The sequence below is a fragment of the Nipponia nippon genome, unplaced genomic scaffold (genome assembly GCF_047370975.1).
Source record: "Nipponia nippon isolate SJK-2023a ecotype South Korea unplaced genomic scaffold, ASM4737097v1 scaffold_4, whole genome shotgun sequence".
In the NCBI taxonomy this organism is placed as follows: domain Eukaryota; kingdom Metazoa; phylum Chordata; class Aves; order Pelecaniformes; family Threskiornithidae; genus Nipponia; species Nipponia nippon.
Genome location: NW_028262358.1, coordinates 125,974,640 through 125,994,219, shown reverse-complemented (window position 1 = coordinate 125,994,219; position 19,580 = coordinate 125,974,640). Strand labels below are relative to the sequence as shown.

Here is a 19,580-nt window from a genome sequence, read left to right as displayed (position 1 = left end):
TTGGGAGGAGGAGGTTTGCTGCCCTGTGTCCAAACAGCACTGGAATAGCAAATTGCTTCCGACAAATGAGTGTCATTGATGTGAGCCACAATAAATCAGGAAAAAAAAAAAAATAGTCTGGCTTTTTTCTTTCCCTCCCCTCGCCTGAGGTGTGTTGGGGACGGTTTCTGTGGTGCTTGTCGTGGGGCTGTGCGCTCGGGTGGCACCGGGCCTCTGCTTTCTGAAATGGGGGCGGCGGCTCGGAAATCTGCCCAGAACCCGCCTGGAGCTCCAGAGCCCCGGCGAGTCACCAAAATACGTGCTTTGGGTAACTCCTGCTTCTCTGGCGCCTTGGTTACACGCTTTCAGTGTCTGGCACTTTGAAAATTCAGAAATAGGGGCAGCGTAACGCTTACGCGGAATCAAGATGAACTTGGGGTGTGCAGGCTTGGGGTCCCCCCAAGGTTTTGGGAAGATGAGGCAGTTGTCCTTGCCCTTTCGGTTAACGTTCTGGATTACGTTCTTCGCTCGCCTCGGGTTTTGTTAGGCTGAGGATGGCTGGTGGTGCTTGCCAGGGACTAGAGATTCTCCTAAAACAACCTGCCAAAACCTTCGAGTCCTTGGTGCGAACGACGCGGCCTCTGCCCGCCAGCAGCTGCTGTACGGCCCCGCGACGGGGAGGCGCGCCCGAGAGAAGGGCCCGGCGCGACGGCGGGTGGCTCTGGTTTATTCCCGGTTGGAAATCTCGTTCCCCGCTGCTGCTCTGCGGGGATGGGACCCGCGGGTGCACGGGGGAGCCGCCGGGGAGAGGGGGCCCCTTCGGTTTTGTGTGCGAGCCCCCCTGGCATCTCCCGCTCGAACACAGGGAGCGTGCTCGGCGTCCCGCTTCCCCGCGGAGGGAAGTCCCGGAGAGCTCAGCGAACTTCCAAGTGGCATCGCCGCCGTTCCCGTTGCTCCCCCGTGCGCGAGAGCCCGTTCCCACGGCCGTGTCAGCGTGGTGACTCTGCGTGACCCTGCCGTGCAGGATGTGTCGAGTTAAACGGTTTTTAAAGGTAACGTAGCGCTGCGTGACAAAAACGCGTAGCTGCCCGCCCTGTGGACGAGGCAAAGCCGGCCCGTCCTGCCTGCGCGGGCACGGACCTTTCTGCAGCGGTGGATGGACGGGGCGCCGTGAGCACCCCGCTGCCAGCCCGGGGGGCTGGTGTGGCTGTGCTGGGGGGAAAAGCTGTGGATGGGGCTTGCTGCAGGGAGCCGAAGCGTGCACGCTGCTGGCCGCTGGCCTCTTTGGGGCTGGGAAGGTGCCGTTTGTGCTCTTGCCGGGAGGTGAGCTGATAACGGTGTGAAATATTTCCACGGCTCGGGTGCTGGTGTCCTGGGGCAGCCCTGGGACCGTTCTGGCCTGCCTGTTCCACGGGGGATCGTTTTCACTGTTATTTGGGGGATTTAATCCCCCTGCGGGGTCTCGGGGGGCCGAGCAGCGCCGTGGGCTGCTGCAGGCGGTGGCTGGGTCCCTGCACGCTCGGCAGGGCAGGGCTGCGGCCCTTCGGGATGTGACTCATCCTTGAGGCTCATCCCGCTCCTCCCGCCTGCTCTGCCAGTGCCTCTCCTGCCTTCCCACCGCCCGTCGGGACCCTCGCCACCACCCTCCTCATCGTAGACGAAGCTGCTTCGGTGCATCCCATCCCGGTCTCTGCGGGGAAGGTGCTGGGGCAAAGGGGGTGGGCTGGCTGGAGCGAACCGGGAGGGGAGATGGAGGAGCCTTTGCAGAGCTCCTTCACCGGCTCTCGGTACGGACGGAGCCCGGCTCTGCTCTCCTCTGGCCCAGCCTGGGTCTGACCCCTGGCTCCGCGCGAGGGCCAGGAGTCCCCTGGCAGCCTGGCGGTGCTGCCTGCCAGGGGAAGCCGGGCTGTCGGGGCGTGCATGGCGCTGTGCCCGCAGAGGCAAGGCCGGGGCAAAGGTTTCTTTCGCTCTCCTGGTGTTCGGCACCGACCGGGGGCAGAGGGCGGTGAGGAGGAGGGGGTCAGGCCAGGGAAGGGGTCCTGGCTGGGCTGGGGGAGCCGTGCGGTGTCCCCTCCCCAGGCTCATGGAGGCGGTGGGCACGGGCGAGCCGGGGCTGACCTCATCTCCTGGGTGCGGCGGGCTCTGCACGCCTGCGTGGCGGGACGGGCAGCGGGGCCTCGCTTGGCTTGGCGCCCCGGTGAGCAGCCTCCTTCTGCTGGGGGGGCCGGGGGCACAGACCAGGTGGCATTGGGAAGGATGGCCACCCCCACCCATGTCCCCCCGCGGGGAGGCAGCGGCGGGCAGGGAGCACGGGATGGGGTGCGTTGTCGTGGTGGGGGGGTTATTTGGGTGGCAGGACATGGGGGGCTGGTCCGGGGGCAAGCTGCAGGACCCCCGCCTGACACAGCCCCGTTTGCAGGGAGTCTGAGCTGCCCCCGCGCCCTGCCCGCTGCCCTGCATGGACGCCGGGGCGCAGGACGGGGCTGAGGCGCCGCCGGAGGGACGCCCGACGGCTGAGGTGAGCGTGGGCAGGGGCTCGGGAGCTGGAGACGCCCCACAAGTAACTGGGGCTGGGCCCCGGGGGCTGGGGGACCCCCACGGTGGAGGAAGGGGACGTGGGTGCAGCCACCAGCATCAATGCGGGGATGGGACCGAGGGTCGCGTTCGGGGTGGGTAGGGGCGACTGCGGCGTGAAGGAACCAGCCTGACGCTATGGCTTCCATGGGGCTGGAGGGACAGGCTGAGGGACGAGGGGACATCCCAGCTCACCCCTCTCCTCCCGGCGCAGGTGTTGGAGGGGGCCCGGCGGGAGCAGCGCCCGGCGGGGCAGTGGACGGTGGCGGAGGTGGGCGCCTGGCTGGCTGCGCGGAGCGGGGCCGGGGAGCTGGCGGAGCTGGCGCAGGAGCACGCCGTCTCGGGCCGGGCCCTGCTGCGGCTGACGGAGGGGACCCTGCAGCGCATGGGGGTGGCCCCGCGGAGCCAACGCCGGGAGCTGCTGCAGGAGCTGCTGCAGCTGCGGCTGCAGCAGGAGCTTGAGGAGCTGCTGAGCATCGTTGGAGGTGAGCATCTCCCATGCTGGGGCCGTGGGTTGAGGGTGGGCACTGGCTGTGACGATGCCGAAGGCTGGTCCCCCTGGGTGGTCACCGTCCCCTCTCTCCCCAGAGTGAAGACGATGTCCCTGCGGATGTCCCTGCGGATGTCCCGGAGCCCGCAGACGGAGAGCTGACACCACGGGAGGACAAAGCTGGAACTGAGCACCCGAGGCAGGAGCGGTGCTGGAGGGAGCCCCGAGGTCACCGTGTCCCCCCAGCGAAGCCCGGACCTGGCAGGCGAGGCGGGGAGGAGTGGTCTCCGGGCCCCCGGCGGCACAGGTTGAGCGTGGCTGCCCCTCGCCCCACGGCCGGCTGCCATGGGGTCCCACTGCCTCTGGCAAGCTGGGGGGAGCCTGCCTGGCCCCGCAGCCCCCCAGCATCCTGCTGCGACCCGGGGGCAGCCCAGCCCCAGGAGTCACCCTCCAGTGACAAGGCCCGGCAGTGTCCATCTCTCTGTCCGTCCATGGGGCAGAGGAGCTGGGGCAGGGGGACAAGTTCCTGAATTGCTGCGCTGGGGAAATCCGTCGCCTCGGTGCCTGGAGCTGGCAGGAGGAGCAAAGCACAGCGCAGAGCCGGCCGCCCTCAATAAATACCTTCCCGGTGATGGCAGAGGGGTCCCCGCTCCCACATTTCAATCAGGGCTGAAAGCCCAAGCCCACCATGCCCCCGTCCGGCAGCCCAAGAGAGGGAGGCCACAGCGTCCTTTCCCCTGGTATTTTCCCAGGGGAAACTTTTGCAGTGGTGGGAAGGCACCCAAAATGAGAGGTAGCTTTTTGGGAGCAGCCTTGCACCGCAGCCTGGCACCCCGGATCGTGGGTGCCAGCACCATCTGCACCTGCTTCCCGTGCTGGAAACCACGGCAGGAGCTGAGGCCGGCAGCCCCACTGAGCAGAGGGTCAGGACAGCCGCCGCCGTTTCCCCATCCCCATGGCCAAGGAACCTCTTGGGGAAGGAAATTAGGTTGGCGTGACAGCACTTGGGCTTGGCAAAGCCACCCTGGCTGCTTTGGCTCACCTTATTATCCCCCGGGTGCTTATAAATTGATCGTCTGGTGATTTGCTGGGGTGGCTCTGGCTGTGGAAGCTGTGCTGGGGGGTCTGTGAGTTCCCAGTTCCCATCTTCTTCCCAGTTCTGCCGAGAAGGACTTGGGGGTGCTGGGGGATGGAAAGCTGGCCACGAGCCGGCAATGTGCGCCGGCGGCCCAGAAAGCCAAGCGTCTCCTGGGCTGCATCCCCCGCAGCGTGGGCAGCGGGGCGAGGGAGGGGATTCTGCCCCTCTGCTGCGCTCTGGGGAGACCCCCCTGGAGCCCTGCCTCCAGCTCGGGGGTCCTCAGCACGGGAAGGAGATGGAGCTGTTGGAGCGGGGCCGGAGGAGGCCACCAAAATGGTCAGAGGCTGGAGCAGCTCTGCTGGGGAGAAAGGCTGAGAGAGCTGGGGGGGTTCAGCCTGGAGAGGAGGAGGCTGCGGGCAGAGCTGATTGCGGCCTCTCCGTGCTTAACGGGGGCCTACAAGAAAGGTGGGGACAGGCTTTTTAGCGGGGCCTGCGGCGACAGGACAAGGGGGAATGGTTTTAAACGGAAAGAGGGGAGATTCAGACCGGACAGAAGGAAGAAATTGTTTGTGCTGAGGGCGGTGAGGCCCTGGCCCAGGTTGCCCAGAGCGGTGGGAGATGGCCCATCCCTGGACACGTTCAAGGCCAGGTTGGACGGGGCTCTGAGCACCCTGGTCTGGGTGAAGATGTCCCTGCCCATGGCAGGGGTGGGACTGGGTGGCCTTTGGAGGTCCCTGCCCACCCAAACCCTTCTGTGACTCCATGATTCAGGGGTAAGAGGAGCAGGTCGGGGAGGTTTCCAGCCAAGAGCCCCAGGTGCTGCCCAGCCCCTCCTGCCTTTCACCCCGATTGCAGGCAGCAGCTTTGCAGGACCCTGCCGATGCTGGACGGGTGCACCGGGCACCCCTGTGCAAAGGCCAGGAGAGGATTTGGGAGCCTGGTGTGGGTGCTCAGGGCTGCTGCTGCGTTCTGAGATGCCTGGCTCAGCTCCAGCGCAGGCAGAGTCAGCAGAGTTTCACTTTCACAATGTGCTGCAAGCAAATAGCCTGATTTCCAGGAAGGTAGAAGCCCTCCTCTCTGTCTCCATAAACAGGAAGCCACAGCGACCAAAGAGACGGGGACTACATAAAGAGAGGGTTTGGGGTGGCCGACACCAGCCTGGGAGCTGCCGAGCGCCGGAGGGAGACGGTAGGACCTTGCTGATGAGCTCTGGGCTGGGAGCCGGGGGTCAGGACAGAGCAGGGATCTTGTTTGTCTTCTGCTTCCTATTTCATGGGGTTTTCGCATCACTTGAGAGATGGCGGGAAGGAAAAAAGGGGTTTCAGGGCAGCAGGCGAGTGGTCTGTGCTCTGAGCGTGGGATGGAGGACGCAGCCTTCGCTCGCCAGCCTGTTTGCGGAAGCTGCTGCGTGTGCTGCAAGGGTTGAGGTGGAGGGCGGGAAGGAGGCAGAGGGGTCGGGGCAGGAGCGGGTGGGGAAGGAGGAGGCATCCCGGGGCGATCCAGGGGCAGACTGCTGTCTGCAGAGGTGCAAAGCCCGGCTTCAAGAGCTGGCAGCAGGGCTGGATGGGGAGGGACCGCTGTCTGCTCCAGGGACAGACCCCTTGCAGAGCCCCTTCCCTGCTGCGAGCCCGTGCCCGGGCTGGGGAACGCTCCCCGCAGGCAGGGCCGATCCTGCCCGCCCCGGGCACGACCCAGCCCCGCGGTGGGGGGTCAGGGTGGGTGCGCTCGCCTGAAGCCCAGCCGTGCTGGGGGCCGGGAGCCGGGGCGGCTGCGGAGCTGTGCAGGCACCTGCAGCCTGGTGCCATTTGCTTCCCTGCCCTGGAGACAGGGGACGGGGCTGGGACGTGTCAGGGCAAGAGTGCAGGGTGAAAGGGGAGGCGGGAAGGCAGCCCTGCGGGCGCTGCCGGGGCCTCGGAAGCTGAAGCGGGTAATTTGGGGAACATCGTCGATAATAACCTTTTCCATGGCGTGCTCTCTGTCAGCATCAACAGGGTGCTTGGACGGGCGTACTCTTTGCTGGGTAAAAACCTGGCTGGCGGCCGGGCCCCGAGAGCGGTGGTGAATGGAGTCAAATCCAGTTGGCGGCCGGTCACCAGTGCTGTTCCCCAGGGCTCAGTGCTGGGGCCGGTCCTGTTCAATATCTTTATCGATGATCCGGAGGAGGGGACCGAGGGCACCCTCAGTCAGTTTGCAGGGGACACCAAGCTGGGCGGGAGCGTTGATCTGCTGGGGGGCAGGGAGGCTCTGCAGAGGGCCCTGGCCAGGCTGGGTCGATGGGCCCAGGCACTGGGTGAGGGTCAGCAAGGCTCAGGGCCGGGTCCTGCACTGGGGGCACAGCAACCCCAGGCACCGCTGCAGGCGTGGGGAGGAGCGGCTGGGAGCTGCCCGGCGGGAAAGGGCCTGGGGGTGCTGGTCGACAGCCGCTGAACATGAGCCAGCAGTGTGCCCAGGTGGCCAAGGGGGCCAGTGGCATCCTGGCTTGTGTCAGGAATGGTGTGGCCAGCAGGAGCAGGGCAGGGATCGTCCCCCTGTGCTGGGCACTGGGGAGGCCGCCCCTCGAATGCTGTGCTCAGCGCTGGGCCCCTCACCCCAAGGCGGCCATGGAGGGGCTGGAGCGTGGCCAGAGCAGGGCAGCGAGGCTGGGGCAGGGGCTGGAGCACGAGGCTGGGGAGGAGCGGCTGGGGGAGCTGGGGGGGCTCAGCCTGGAGAAGAGGAGGCTGAGGGGAGCCCTCATGGCTCTCTGCAACTGCCTGAAAGGAGGCTGGAGCCGGGGGGGTCGGTCTCTTCTCCCCAGGAACAAGCGATGGGACGAGAGGGAACGGCCTCAAGCTGCGCCAGGGCAGGGTTAGGTTGGATATTAGGGAAAACTCCTTCCCCCAAAGGGCTGTCAGGCCCTGGCCCAGGCTGCCCGGGGCGGGGGCTGAGTCCCCATCCCTGGGGGGATTTAAAAGCCGGGGAGATGTGGTGCTTGGGGACATGGTTTAGTGGTGGCCTTGGCAGTGCTGGGTTAACGGTTGGACTTGATGATATTAAGGGTCTTTTCCAACCTAAACAATTCCATGATTTTGTGATTCTATGATATGTTCCCGAGCTCTCAGGGGGTGGCTGATTATGCCAGGTTCGGTCAAGGCGTTCTTGTTCCCCAGCTCAGCCACACCCGAGTGCCTGGTATGGCCAAGGGGCGCTTAACCGCCGGACCCATTGCTCCAAGGCCAAGCCTTGACAGGGGTCTCTGTGATCGTAAAGGGGTCCAGAGGAGGTGGGGGTGATGCACCACCACATGCACGAGCTGCTGATGGGTGTTTAGTTCCCGGTGGAGGCCAACCCACCGTCATGTTTCTCTCCGTCTCTTCGGGGGCTTGAGCTTCACCCACAGCAGCAGATGCATGATCTGGCCAGTGGTGGGACAGGGCATGTGCTCCGCATTGTCAGTGCTGTTCCCCCAGGCTCTGCCACGTCCAGATTTTGTCTTGAGGCTGGCTGAGCCTGACCGGAGAGCACAGATGTTAACTGGACAGCCTGTGTGTCTGGGGCTGGGACTTTCTGCAGGTCTCCAGGCTTTGCTCTCACAGACCAGCCTACTCTCCATCCTTCAGCCTGCTCTCCAGCCTTCCACATCTTCTCCCCTCGAGAAAGCAGGTGTGAGCCCTGCACCCTCCCTTGCTGGTCGCTGCACGGTGGTGGCCATAGGGCCAGTCTTGGAGAGGTCAGCAGGTAGCAGGGCACTGGAGGATCCTTTTTAATCCAATTGAACTTTGACTTCATGTCCAGGCTTGGTCTTCCTCCCCGTGAGGCTGCTATGGTGTACAAGCATTCAGCCCTGTCCTGAGTCACTCCTGGGCACCATTTGCTGCGTGCAGAAGAGACTCTGAAAGCAGGAGCTCCGTGCTTTGCAAACCATCCCGGGGCTACCGTAGCGAATGTGTATGTGGGTTTAGGTCCCAGGCAAAACCCTCATCTGCTTGCCACCCCAGAAAGGCCCTGATGAGTCTTTGCTCACTGGTGGAGAAGGAATGGCCTCCACCGCTCCCTGGAATGAATCCTCCACATTGATGGGTTGCCGTCTCCTCACTGTCTGGTCTTCTCCTTTCTCCTTCAGGATTTTGGGCCTTTCCTTCCCAGTGTTTTTCCTCCTCAATCGTTGAGCTGCTCCCCATCTTCTTCTCAACACCCCAGCCTTGTCTACCAGGCCTGCTGTGTGACGGTGTGCTGTCTCAGTTGAGTTGGGGACCTTGGCTGCCTGTGTCCTCTGGAAAGTGAAGCGTCTGACCAAAAGGGGTATCTGCTGTGAGGTGAGATGAATCAGACCCCACATCCATTCAGCATGTTGTCTAACTCTTCACAGCCTTTAAAGGAAAAGCTGATGCTAAAGGCTCTGAAAGGGTCCAAGAGTCGGACACAGGGGAAACTTCTAGCAGCTTCTCACAGAAGCCACCCCTGTAGCCCCCTGCTACCAAAAGCTTGCCACGCAACCCCAATACACCTGGTGTTGGTAAGAGTCCTGTGCCCTTGGCGGGACGAACGCTGAATGCACGGGAATGTCTTGTGCACTGAATAAACCTCTCCAGTAGCCAACTGAATCGAGACAGAGACAATTATCAGGTTTGTGTGACAGTGTGAACAAGAAAGGTGTAAAGGCACATGTATGGTGATAGCGTCAGCTCTCTTAACGTCAGCAGTCAAGGACCGTTCCAAAGCACATGGGATAATAAGTGAAGGGGGAAACGATAAACAAAACCACAGAGGGACACAGACTGGACAGACAGGGGGTCCCGGAGATGACGCCAGAGACCCAAAGCCTCCAGTCACTAATGATGGGCCAACAGGATGCTCCAGGCACGGCTCTGGACAGGGACGACTTGGATTTTTCCCATCCACTGGGGTGGGAACGCTGTGTGTCCCGAGAACCAGCTCCTGGGGGGAACGGGCATGAGTGAGGCAAGTGAGGGGCTCTGCGCCGGCAGCTGGAGCAGGACCAGAGGTCACAGCCCGTGTGCCTGGCGCTGGGTGTTTGGGGTGAGTGTGTCTTGTGAGTGTGGGGTGCCCGTAGAGATGAGCGTGTGAGTGCGTGCCTCTGTTTGCTGGTGAGCACCAAGCTGGACCAGCCAGCGAGCAGGAGTCCCATGGGGCTGGTAGGAGGGTGCAGGATGCAGGGAGGGGTGCTGGAGGGACAGAGGGGCTGTGCTGGTGCTCAGGGGATGCAGGAGTGCCCTCGGCCGTTTGTACTTCTGTATTTATGAGTCCTGTTGGGTATCCGTGGGCGCTGTTGAAGGCAGCACCTTGCCCATGGCAGGCTGTGTGGCCAAGTCAGAGTGTGTGTGTGTCTGTTGTCTGTGGGACACCCACTCAGCTTCAGGGTTGAACCTGCAAATGGGAAAGCAGCAGGCACATCCAGTGTCCCGGGAGGGAGACCCCCAGGTCTTGGGGCATCCCCAGCTGGGCTCCAGCAGCCAGGTAGGAGAAATGCCCCAGGCCGGAGCTGCTGGAGAGCCCTCTTAGAAGAGGCCGGGGCCTCTTACAGCATACCTTAAAGAAATTCTGTTTTCTTCTTCCACAGCCATGGGTTCACAGGAGGACATGCTAGAGGATGATGGAAAGGCAGATGTTTCTAAAAACCTGCTGGCAGAAGCATGTGAGAAAGAAGGACTAGACCATGGCTACTGGCTCCCCAAACTGTCAGAGATACTGGGAGTCAAGTCCAGAGAAGCCCTGAAACACCTGCAATATGAAGACTACCTGAAGCTGGAGTGCAAAGTACAGTACCCCTGGGAAAAAAAGGCGCTCCGAAAACTCTTGAAACTAACAGACAGCAAAGCAACTTCTGAGGAGCTGCAGAAGGAGCGCTTGGAGATGACAAAGAAGAGACAAGAAGCGGCGAAGCTAGTCCTGAAGGAGCTGAAAGAAATGCACAACAGCCGCAGCCACAGCAAGGAGGCTATAAGACAGAAAGAGGAGGCTCTGTGGCAAGCCCTGGAGATTCCCAAAGAGTACTGGGCACCACCGGAGAAGTCGTTGATGGATGTGCTGGAGGGCATCCAGAAGCAGCTGGAGCAGCGGGAGTCGTCAGTGAGCAGGAGTGAGAACGTCTCCGACACGGAGGTCCTGAGGCGGGCGTCGGGGGGACTGGCCCTGCAGGGCATTTACAGAACAGGCAGCCTCGAGGATGTGCTGGCAAAGCGAGACCAGCTCCTCAGGGTTCCTGAGGGATTCAAGCTCGCTGGTCCAGAGCAAGGGTCGCTGCTTGACAGGAAGGAGTTCTCCTCCGCAGCAGCAGAAGCCACTTTCACCAAGTCCATGGAGCAGCTGGGATTCAGCATCAGCGTTTCTGCCAAAGCCGGATTCTGGGGGTTTAATGTTGAAGCTGGTGCAGATCACAGCAGCTCCTCGCAGTCGTCGCACACCCACCGGTCCCGCTTTGAGCAGAGCTACATTTGCACCACTAAGTACCAGTACATCCCTCTGGCCTCCTGCTACTTCCAAAAGCATCAGCTTCGCCTCTCGGATACGGCCCTGCGGGAGCTGCAAGACATCGAGCATCTTTTGAGCATCACTCAGGAAGCAGACAGGCCCGACATGCTGAAGAGCAGGTGTAAGAACTTCTTCAGCACGTTTGGGTCCCACGTAAACCAGGGTCCCCTCCACTTTGGGGGGATATTCTGGTGGAAGGCCTCTACGGAAGGCTTCAGAGCCGAGCAGCGGGAAGAGATGAAGCGACAAGCATCTGAAGCACTGAACTGCTACGTCAGGGCCAGCTACAGCAGCTTCAGTGTGGGAGTGGCCGTGGATGTTTCAAAATCCAGCTCCCAGGCTTCTTGTCAGGGAAGAGACGGAAGCAATGCCCACACAGTGGTTCAGCTCTATGTGACCAACACAGGGGGCCCGTCAGGGACGGACTGTCTTCCTCAGTGGAAAACAGGGCTTCTAACAAGTAACACAACCTGGTCTGTTATTGACCGAGGCTTTCAGCTGATCCCCGTGTGGGATGTAATCCTGTTCAATCACAGCAGTGATTTTAAGTCCGTCTATCAACTGAGCAGCAGCCTCAGGGCTGCGTACGAAGCGCTAACGAATCGCAGTGTCGGCGCCATGTTTGGAGAGGAACTGGTCAGCGCAGTGGAGGACGCCAGAGCCTTCGTGGAGTGCGTGAAGGCCTGGGAGGTGGCGGTGGATGAAAGGAAACTGCTCACGCTGATAGATTTCAAACAGAATCTGAACGAAAAAACCAAAAACCATAGCATCTGGATCAACGTATGCCTGTCGGACAAAGCACTGCAGGAGTTCCTGTTGAATACCGTTCAGCTTTGCAAGGAGTCACCTCCAGAAAACATCACCTATATCAAGTCTCTGTTGCGGTGCCTCCTGGATCCTCATATCTATTCCGTCAAGGACTTCCCCAAGTCTTCCATCATCATGCAATGGATCTTCCACACGGAGCACACGCTTCCCGAAACTCCCAATGTTTGTGAGCTTGAAGAACTCACCAAGACATTGCTGCAAATGAAGGAGTACATCCAGGAAGTCACCTACGCACCGGAAACCTCTGCCTCCACCGTTCATGAAGCAAAGATAAAAGCGACCCTGACTGCAAGCCTAGCTGTGTATTCCTTACTCCAGTTTCTCCAGGAAAAGGCACAGAAAGACATAGAAGTGTTGGTGCTCTTAATTACGACCAGCATGGGATACCAGGCGGAAGGGAGCACTTTTCAGTACCTCCTGGGATGGCCAGAATTTAACTTCATGATCAAGGAAATGCAAATGGGGCATAAGGAGTACCTGAGTCTGAAGGAGCAAGATGTTCACAGAGCCCAGGCCTTCCTGCTGCTGCTGGGTCTAACTGTGACACCCAAATATAAAGGGCTGTCCCCTGAGCAGAAGAACGAGCGTTTCGTTTTCATGCGAGATCAAATGCAAAACTTATGGTCCGCAGAGGTAAAAACTCTCCTCGAAAAGCACAGTGCGTCCCAAGACTGGGAGATGCTGGAAAGTGACTTGCATTCCTTCATCAATGGGCGCGTGGATGACACATGCGACGATGTGAAGAAACACAGTATAATCAAAGACATGGAAGACACTTTCCAGAGAACAGAGCCTTCCACTCGGTCCAAATCCAAATCAGACGGCAGCGAATGCAAAGCAAATCAAGCCATTGCAAACCAAGAGTTCCTCCACTTGCTTAAGCGCCTTGGACTAGAAAGTCACTATCCACGAAAAATGGGGACAGAAGATTTCCACATCATATACAAGACCTCGTTACATGACAGCCAGCCCAGCAAGGACAATGAACTACCGTTTTACTTCTTGCAAAAGCTCTTAACCGTGGATTATCGGATGAGGTACCTGACTTGCAAGGACGAGAGCAACCTGGGACTCACACCCGTGCCAAAAGCCACAGAGCAAGAGCATGAGCCGTTGGATTCCTTTGATGACTTTTTCATGGATTTGGAGGAAGAAGCCCCTGAATCTGCAACCAGAGACAGCCGTGTGCACCCCATGGATCTCCAGATGGCAATTTTCCATTGCGCCGATGATTTCATGAGACAGTACATCTCAACAAAGCTTGCTTTCTGCCAGTTTGCGCTACCTCTCCTGGTCCCAAACCCGTGCACTTCCCGGGTAGAGTTCCCCCTCTGGTCCCTCAGCCAAATAAAAAAGAGCTGGAAAGGGACCGAGAAGTGGGGAAAGCAGGCCAGAATTAACAGTTACAAAAACAAACTCATTTATCAGGCAGCGACACCCATCGTGTCCTTCATACGGATCGGCAGTTCTCCCTCCTCTTCCAAGTCTCAGATCCTGAATGCTCTGCTGAGCAAACAAAAGCATGACACTTTTTTCCACCGACATTGCAAAGGCAGCACCAAGGACTGTTTGCTGATGAAAGGTGTTGTGGAGATCTCCTGGTACTGTCCCCGGGGCAGCGACGACGACAGCTTTGACTGCTGCGTTGCCTTCTGTAACCTGCACGGAGACGCAAGGGATCATGAAGAACAGCTACAGTTTTTACAGGAGATATCTGCTGTGAACGTGGCCCTCGTATCCGAGTCTGATCAGAGCGACAAGAAAGGGATGAAAATTTTACGTGACCTGTGGCAGTCGCAAAGGCCTTTGGTTTGCCTTTTCACTGAAAAAGAGAACGTTGCAGCCGGCCGATCTAGCCAAAACGTAAAAATAGGTATCAAGAACAGAAACGAAGCGGAGTTAATAGGCGAGCTGACGCAAACAATCAGGGATCTCCTGGAAGGGTCTAAGACGCTTGTCAGCCTCGACGCCTGCCTGGACAAAGCTCGCGAGCATGGATTCCTGGTCGATGAAGACACAGACGCGTGTGTGACAGCCAAAGAAAAGGCAAAGGAGCTGGTGAAGCTTCTGAAGCAAGAGAAGCTGTTTGAGATCAAATCCCAGCTACTGCCTCTTCAAGGAAAACTGTGGTACCTGTGGTGCAAAAATGACAAAGAACTCACTCGCTTGCAGGAAAAGAGGAACAAGAGCATAGAGCATCATCGGAGCCAAATTGAAGCAGAGAAGTTGGCAATAAGAAGAAAGCAACTAGAGAAAGCATTCCCCCTCAATCAGCTGATGAAATCGGTCCTTAGCTTTCTCCAGGCACAGCCAGCAGATACCAAGAAATACTTCCTGCAGTGGATGAAGGTCTTTATGGATGACCTGTCCTCCGATCGCCTTGACGAACTGAAGAGACAATATCACCAGTTATGGTCTCAAATCCTGGCGATAAAGAAAAGCAATGAAAAGACGGATCTGAAACCTCTGTTGCTGACTAAACTGGATGCCCTCTTCAACGAAATCAACGATTCGTCCATTGGCCTCGAGCACATTTTGAGAGAGGTAGGGCAGATTTACGAAGCTCTGGAATCAATGAACTCAAAGGACAAATGTTTTGTCAAACTACCTGAAATTGCAGCTGATCTGATGGTCTCGGGGTACCCCATCGAGCTGATGGATGGCGATGCTTCTTACATACCGTTACGATGGGTTGGAGCAATCTTTGACAGATTAATTGAGAAGCTCGGGGACAAACGAGTATTTGTTCTGTCGGTACTTGGCATCCAGAGCACGGGGAAGTCAACCCTGCTGAACGCCATGTTTGGTCTCCAGTTTAATGTCAGTGCAGGGAGATGCACCCGGGGAGCGTTTATGCAGCTAATTAAAGTGGAGGAGCAGCTGCAGCAGGATTTGGGCTTTGATTACATGCTAGTCGTTGACACAGAGGGACTTCGTGCCATTGAGCTGGCCAATAAGCAGTCCCTTAACCATGACAATGAGCTGGCCACCTTTGTCATCGGCATCGGCAACATGACTCTCATCAATATCTTTGGAGAAAATCCGTCAGAAATGCAAGATGTCCTCCAGATTGCTGTGCAGGCTTTTCTGAGGATGAAGCAAGTCAATCTTTCCCCCAGCTGCCTGTTTGTACACCAAAACGTGGGAGAAATAAGTGCCAAGGAGCAGAACATGGAAGGACAAAGACGTCTGCAGGAAAAGCTGGACGAAATGACCGTGACAGCCGCCCAGCAGGAATTCTGCGACGTCTCCTGCTTCAGTGATGTCATCCGCTTTGACGTGAACACCCACATTCATTACTTTGCTCACCTGTGGGAAGGAAACCCTCCCATGGCACCGCCCAATCCCACCTACAGCCAGAACGTCCAGGAATTAAAGAGCAAAATTCTCCAAGCTGCCAAGAAGGAGTCGCAGGGCAGCATTTTGAGGCTCTCGAGCTTGAAAGCTCGTATTAGTGACCTCTGGAATGCTTTGCTGAACGAAAACTTCATTTTCAGCTTCAAGAATTCAGTGGAGGTTGCTGCGTACAAGAAACTGGAAACGGCGTTTAGGCAGTGGACCTGGCAGCTGAGGAGTCACATCTTAGACTTGCAAATGAAACTGGACAATAAAGTTCGGAACGGGGACTTGCAGAAGGTCACCACCGAATACCTTGAAAAACAAGTGCAAGAGACGAGCGATGCCATCACGAAAGACATGGAAAAGTATTTCAGTGAAGACAAAGACTGTGAGATACTGGTCCAGTGGAAAAGCGGCACGGAACTGAAGCTGAAAGAACTGAAAGAGTCTCTTCTGCTTGAAACTAGAAAGAAGTGTGAGAATCTTCTGGAACTAAAGCAGAGCCAGTGTAAACTGGATGAAAGGAAGTCCGAATACGAAACCGAGCTCCTGAAAAAGAGCAGGCAGTTGGCTCTGTCTCTCAAAGGCCAGAGCCTAAGTGAAAGAGAACTGAGACGCAACTTTATTTCTCTCTGGACAACGTGGGTTGCTGAAGTCTCCTCTGCTGCTTCCCCTCTGGAAGAGGTGGATATCGATGTGGACATAGAAGATGTCCTTCTGGAGCACTTCAAGGAGCCTAACTTACATGCACGAATCAGGACATTTCCCAAGCGCCGAGAATTTAATGTTGACTTGGAGAAACACGTTGCTAAGAAAAAACGTTGGGGCTTCTTGACTGCGCGTTTTGATGAGGCTGAAGAAGGCGACATATGCCACATTACGGAAAACATCATAGTGCGTGTGACAGCAAACATTGCTAAGAAGGAAAAGGAGAAAAGGGATTACAATCGAAGTTTCATCCATGAAATACTAAATGAAGTACAGAAAGGTATGAACTCTGTCCCTAGCACTGCAAAATACAGCTTTAATAAAGATTACAGAATAGATTTATCGGTGTATCTGTGCCGAATGTCAGCAGAAAGGTTTAAAGCCATGCACGCAGCATTCAAAAAAGCAAATGATCCAGCCATCTACCTGCAGAGCAAGAGAGAAGATTTCTTTAAATGTTTCCAGATTTCCTGCCAAGGAGCCACTTCTATCACAACCTTTGCTGTTTTCCTGTGTGACAAGATTGCCCCAGCTCTTCACCAGGCGGTCTATGAGAGGACAGCCCTCGCCATAGCTCGAGACGTGCTAAGTAAAATCCCAGATTTCAGTGGCAATAGATCCTCTCTGGAAGTCTGCATACTGAGATACCTGGCACAAGAAGAAAATTTTGAGAATTTCAAGAAGTACCTTAGTTGCCCAGGAGACTTTCTGCAGAGTTACATCGAGAAACGGGTTGAGACGTACTGTTTAGATAAGAACAGGAGGCTGGAGAAGTTTTTAGATGACTCCCTTACTCGCTGCTATGAAAGCATCCAGTCAGCTGTTTTTGCATCAACCAACGTTGTCAAAGATAGAAAAGACAGAAAGGACAAAATCTCTCTTTGGCTGGATGAATTTTGCAGTGCGCTTGGAGAGGTGCTAAGCTTGCCCAGAAGGGACCTGAAGGGCATTGAGCATCAGGAGGTTACAGACATAGAGTTCCTGAATAATGCCATGACAGAAGCACTGGCTCCCCTGCACGATCAGCTCAAGGAAGAGTTTGCTAGCGCCGACATGAGCTCATTTGAAAGGCAGCCTCATGCAATCGTGGCTGAACAGTTTGCAGGGTGCTGGCAGCAGTGTCCCTTTTGTGGGGCTGTTTGCACAAACACCATGCAGGATCACGATGGAGACCATCAGCTTGTCTTCCATCGTCCGCAAGTTTTGACGGGATACAAGTGGCATAAAACAGACCATCTGGTCATTGATATTTGTTCTAGTAGCGTTGCAAGTGACTGTGTATTCATGAGTGATGGAGGCACATGGATTCCCTACAAGAGATACCGGGAGGCAGGACCTCCTTATTCCACTTGGAAAATTTCTCCTGATTCATCCATGCAAGTGTACTGGAAATGGTTTGTGTCTCATTTCAGGACAGAGCTAGAAAAACGCTACAATGGGAAATTTCATGGCAAAGGAGAAATCCCTGCTTCGTGGCAGGGAATTACAAAGCAGGAAGTGCTTGATGAACTGGAGAAGCTTTAGGCGAAGTCGATCTGAAGGAAGAACCGCAACCGCTTTGCATTTTAGAAGAACAGAGTACAAGTCTGTCCACAAAATATTATTATCATGACTATGACCTCAAGCCCCATGAAGAAAATGGTATCTAATTGCTCACAAAGTTGGGTGAAATAAGGCGTGTTGCTCCTGCCATGGCTCAGAAATTCCCTTGCTTCGTGATAAAGTGAGAATCCTCTTCCCTTCTTGCCATAAACATTTAGATCTGCTTTGTCTTCAAGCATAAAAGAGAAACATTGCTGCAGCGAGCAGTCATACGGCCAAGATGAAGACCAAGTGCCAGATGAAGAGCAAAGGCAGCATTAGAAAGTACCCATTTTATCAGCTGCTGTGAGAAACTAAGTGACACTGGCAAAAAGATAGTTTTCCTTCAGCAAGTATGGAGACTCCCTTTTTACAAGGAGTCCCATGGTGAGGACAAGGGGTAACGGGTACAAGTTACTCCCAGGGAGATTCCGATTGGACACCAGAGGTAGATTTTTCACAATGAGAACAGTCAACCATTGGAATAATCTCCCCAGGGAAGTGGTTGACTCTGCTACGCTGAACATGTTTAAGACTCAGCTGGACAGGCTGCTGGGCCATCTCGTCTAGACTGTGCTGGAAAGGTTGGACCAGATGATCCTCGAGGTCCCTTCCAACCTGGGATTCTATGATTCTGTGATGAAGTACTTCTCAAGCTTTAAGAAGGGGTTGCGGGATCTGAGAGCAGCTCCACATTGGCTGCAAGCTGTGCTGTTTTGGTTTTGGGATTATCATTCCCTTATTGATCCCTTCTTGATAAGCTGAGCTAGGAGTTGTTCTGTCTCCGATGTCCTTAAAGCAGTTAATACAACAGCCTGTGTGGATTTAGGTTGTGGTTTAACTCACGTTTATGAGGTATACTTTGTATGTTAAGGTGAGCCATTTGTATGTTAAGGCGAGCAGGTGCCTGGACCTGGTGAACTTTCCTCCAGCTCTTAGCTGTAGCAGCAACTGCTTTTGCCATTTGCTTAGCTGTTGAGCAAAAGCCTTTGTATGACCGATGTAGAGAATTACGCATCTTTGCAGCTTCCTCAGCAGCCATCGGCAGTGTGTGTTGTTAGTGCTTGTGCTGTCAAGACAGGCTGGTGGCAACGGAGCCATGGTCTGGAGAACATGGAGCCAGCTGGGACTGCACCAGGGAAGTGGCCGGTGGTTTTTGCTGCGCAGCTCCTGCAACGCTGCTGGAAACCCAAGGACCGAGCCCTCCAGGAGAGCTGGCCAAAGTGATGATGCAGTATAATCCCTTGTGGCCTTGGCTAATAAAGTAATCGAGTGGACCGGACTGGTCTCTGTAGCCTTTATTTTCAGGAGAGCCACAGTCGTGTGTGACTTCAGCGTTTGTGCTGTGAAGATGGGCGGCGAGTGGGCGATGGTCTGTGTAAGGGTGTGTGGAAGGAGGGCGTCTGCTCCTTTCAGGGTGTCTGGTCAAGGACCTTCTTCAGCGTCTCAAGGGATACTAAGAAGGGGAGGAAGCCATAAACAAGAACATCCAGCTAAACGTCTGAGCGACTAATGGTAAGGGAGGCAGTGGTGGGAAGCAAGCCTGGTCCGTCACACTGATTGATGAGGAGAGGGTGAGAAGGTTTATTCCAGCGAGGTTATCTGGTCGGGGAGCTGGTCGGATGGGAAACTAAGGGAAAAAATGGGAACCAACCCCAAAATATACCAAGACACAGACCTGACAGAACAGACATGGAGACAAGGCCAGGAAAGAAACCTTGCCAGCGTGAGTGTGTGCTGCAAGGACTAAATGCCAGTTAGTGGTGAGACCTGTGTGTGTGAGACTGGATATGGGGCCAGCTACTGGAGTCAGACTGGGCGTTTGGGTGCCCCTGGCCTGTGGTGTTAGCTACTGGAGTGCGTGGGGTCCCAGTGCAGCTACTGGAGGGAGTGGGGGTCTTTAACCTCCAGCCGCTGGGTTGGGAGTGGTGTGTGTCCTGAGAATGAGCTACTTGGGGGGACCGGTGTGAATGAGGTGAGCGAAGGGCTGCGCGCCGGCAGCTGGAGCAGGACCGTGGGTGCCGGTACCCTTGCCTTGCCATGAGCCTGAAGCACTCTTTCAGGGCATTTTTTCTCCCATGTGTCCTGTGCATTGCTTGCAAGCTTTAGCTAATCTTTGTCTTTCGGATGTCTCAAGGCCTGTGTGCCAATAACTCCCAGCTCCTTCTCCAGTGCAGGGAGCCAGTGCTCTACGCAGAGGCCCATGCCTTTCAGCGTCTGCCAGTCCACCCTGGCCCACGTCTCCCTCCGAGGCATCGTCTGGCATGTCCTTCCTTGCAGACATTGCTGTGGGAAGGAATGCAAACACGCCTTGAAGTGACACAGGGATGCAGTAGCTCTCCCTGTCCGCAAGGTTTGTAACTAAGGTTCTCAGTGACACCGACTTGCTGAAAAGAAGCCATTAGGAAAGGCAAAAGATCCTGATGATGGTGCGATGTGAATGTCAAGCTGAGCAGGAACTGCCTGGTGGGAGTCTGTCTGATGCATACAGTGGGAAGGGTGGGGGCTGGAGAAGGCAGGTGACAGGGCTGGGGT

The 19,580-nt window shown here is 56.5% G+C and overlaps 2 protein-coding genes across 4 annotated transcripts; both read left to right on the top strand.

The window, feature by feature from the left end:
- The first annotated feature begins 1,580 nt into the window (after positions 1 to 1,580).
- LOC148053544 (sterile alpha motif domain-containing protein 12-like) lies at positions 1,581 to 3,680 on the top strand. Of its 3 annotated transcripts, none has more exons than XM_087776694.1 (4): positions 1,581 to 1,665; positions 2,399 to 2,497; positions 2,768 to 3,038; positions 3,142 to 3,680. In XM_087776694.1, exons 2-4 carry the CDS (start codon positions 2,438 to 2,440, stop codon positions 3,144 to 3,146), a joined length of 336 nt encoding a protein of 111 aa, XP_087632820.1. In that variant the 5' UTR covers positions 1,581 to 1,665; positions 2,399 to 2,437; the 3' UTR covers positions 3,147 to 3,680. The 3 variants fall into 3 exon arrangements, with proteins under 3 accessions (XP_087632820.1, XP_087632819.1, XP_087632818.1); XM_087776693.1 differs by lacking the exon at positions 1,581 to 1,665 and adding an exon at positions 1,963 to 1,984; XM_087776692.1 differs by lacking the exon at positions 1,581 to 1,665 and adding an exon at positions 2,022 to 2,176.
- Positions 3,681 to 5,151: 1,471 nt separating this feature from the next.
- Positions 5,152 to 18,322, top strand: LOC148053543 (interferon-induced very large GTPase 1-like). Its single transcript, XM_087775779.1, has 3 exons — positions 5,152 to 5,309; positions 8,221 to 8,413; positions 9,679 to 18,322. Exon 3 carries the CDS (start codon positions 9,681 to 9,683, stop codon positions 16,986 to 16,988), a length of 7,308 nt encoding a protein of 2,435 aa, XP_087631905.1. The 5' UTR covers positions 5,152 to 5,309; positions 8,221 to 8,413; positions 9,679 to 9,680; the 3' UTR covers positions 16,989 to 18,322.
- Positions 18,323 to 19,580: the final 1,258 nt, after the last annotated feature.

What these genes read in the sequence shown, in the direction of transcription:
- LOC148053543 (XM_087775779.1), top strand. Translation starts at nt 9,681, where the DNA reads ATGGGTTCACAGGAGGACATGCTAGAGGATGATGGAAAGGCAGATGTT.
- LOC148053544 (XM_087776694.1), top strand. Translation starts at nt 2,438, where the DNA reads ATGGACGCCGGGGCGCAGGACGGGGCTGAGGCGCCGCCGGAGGGACGC. An exon ending in AGGGACGCCCGACGGCTGAG is followed by an intron (nt 2,498 to 2,767) that starts GTGAGCGTGGGC and finishes CTCCCGGCGCAG; the next exon opens with GTGTTGGAGGGGGCCCGGCG.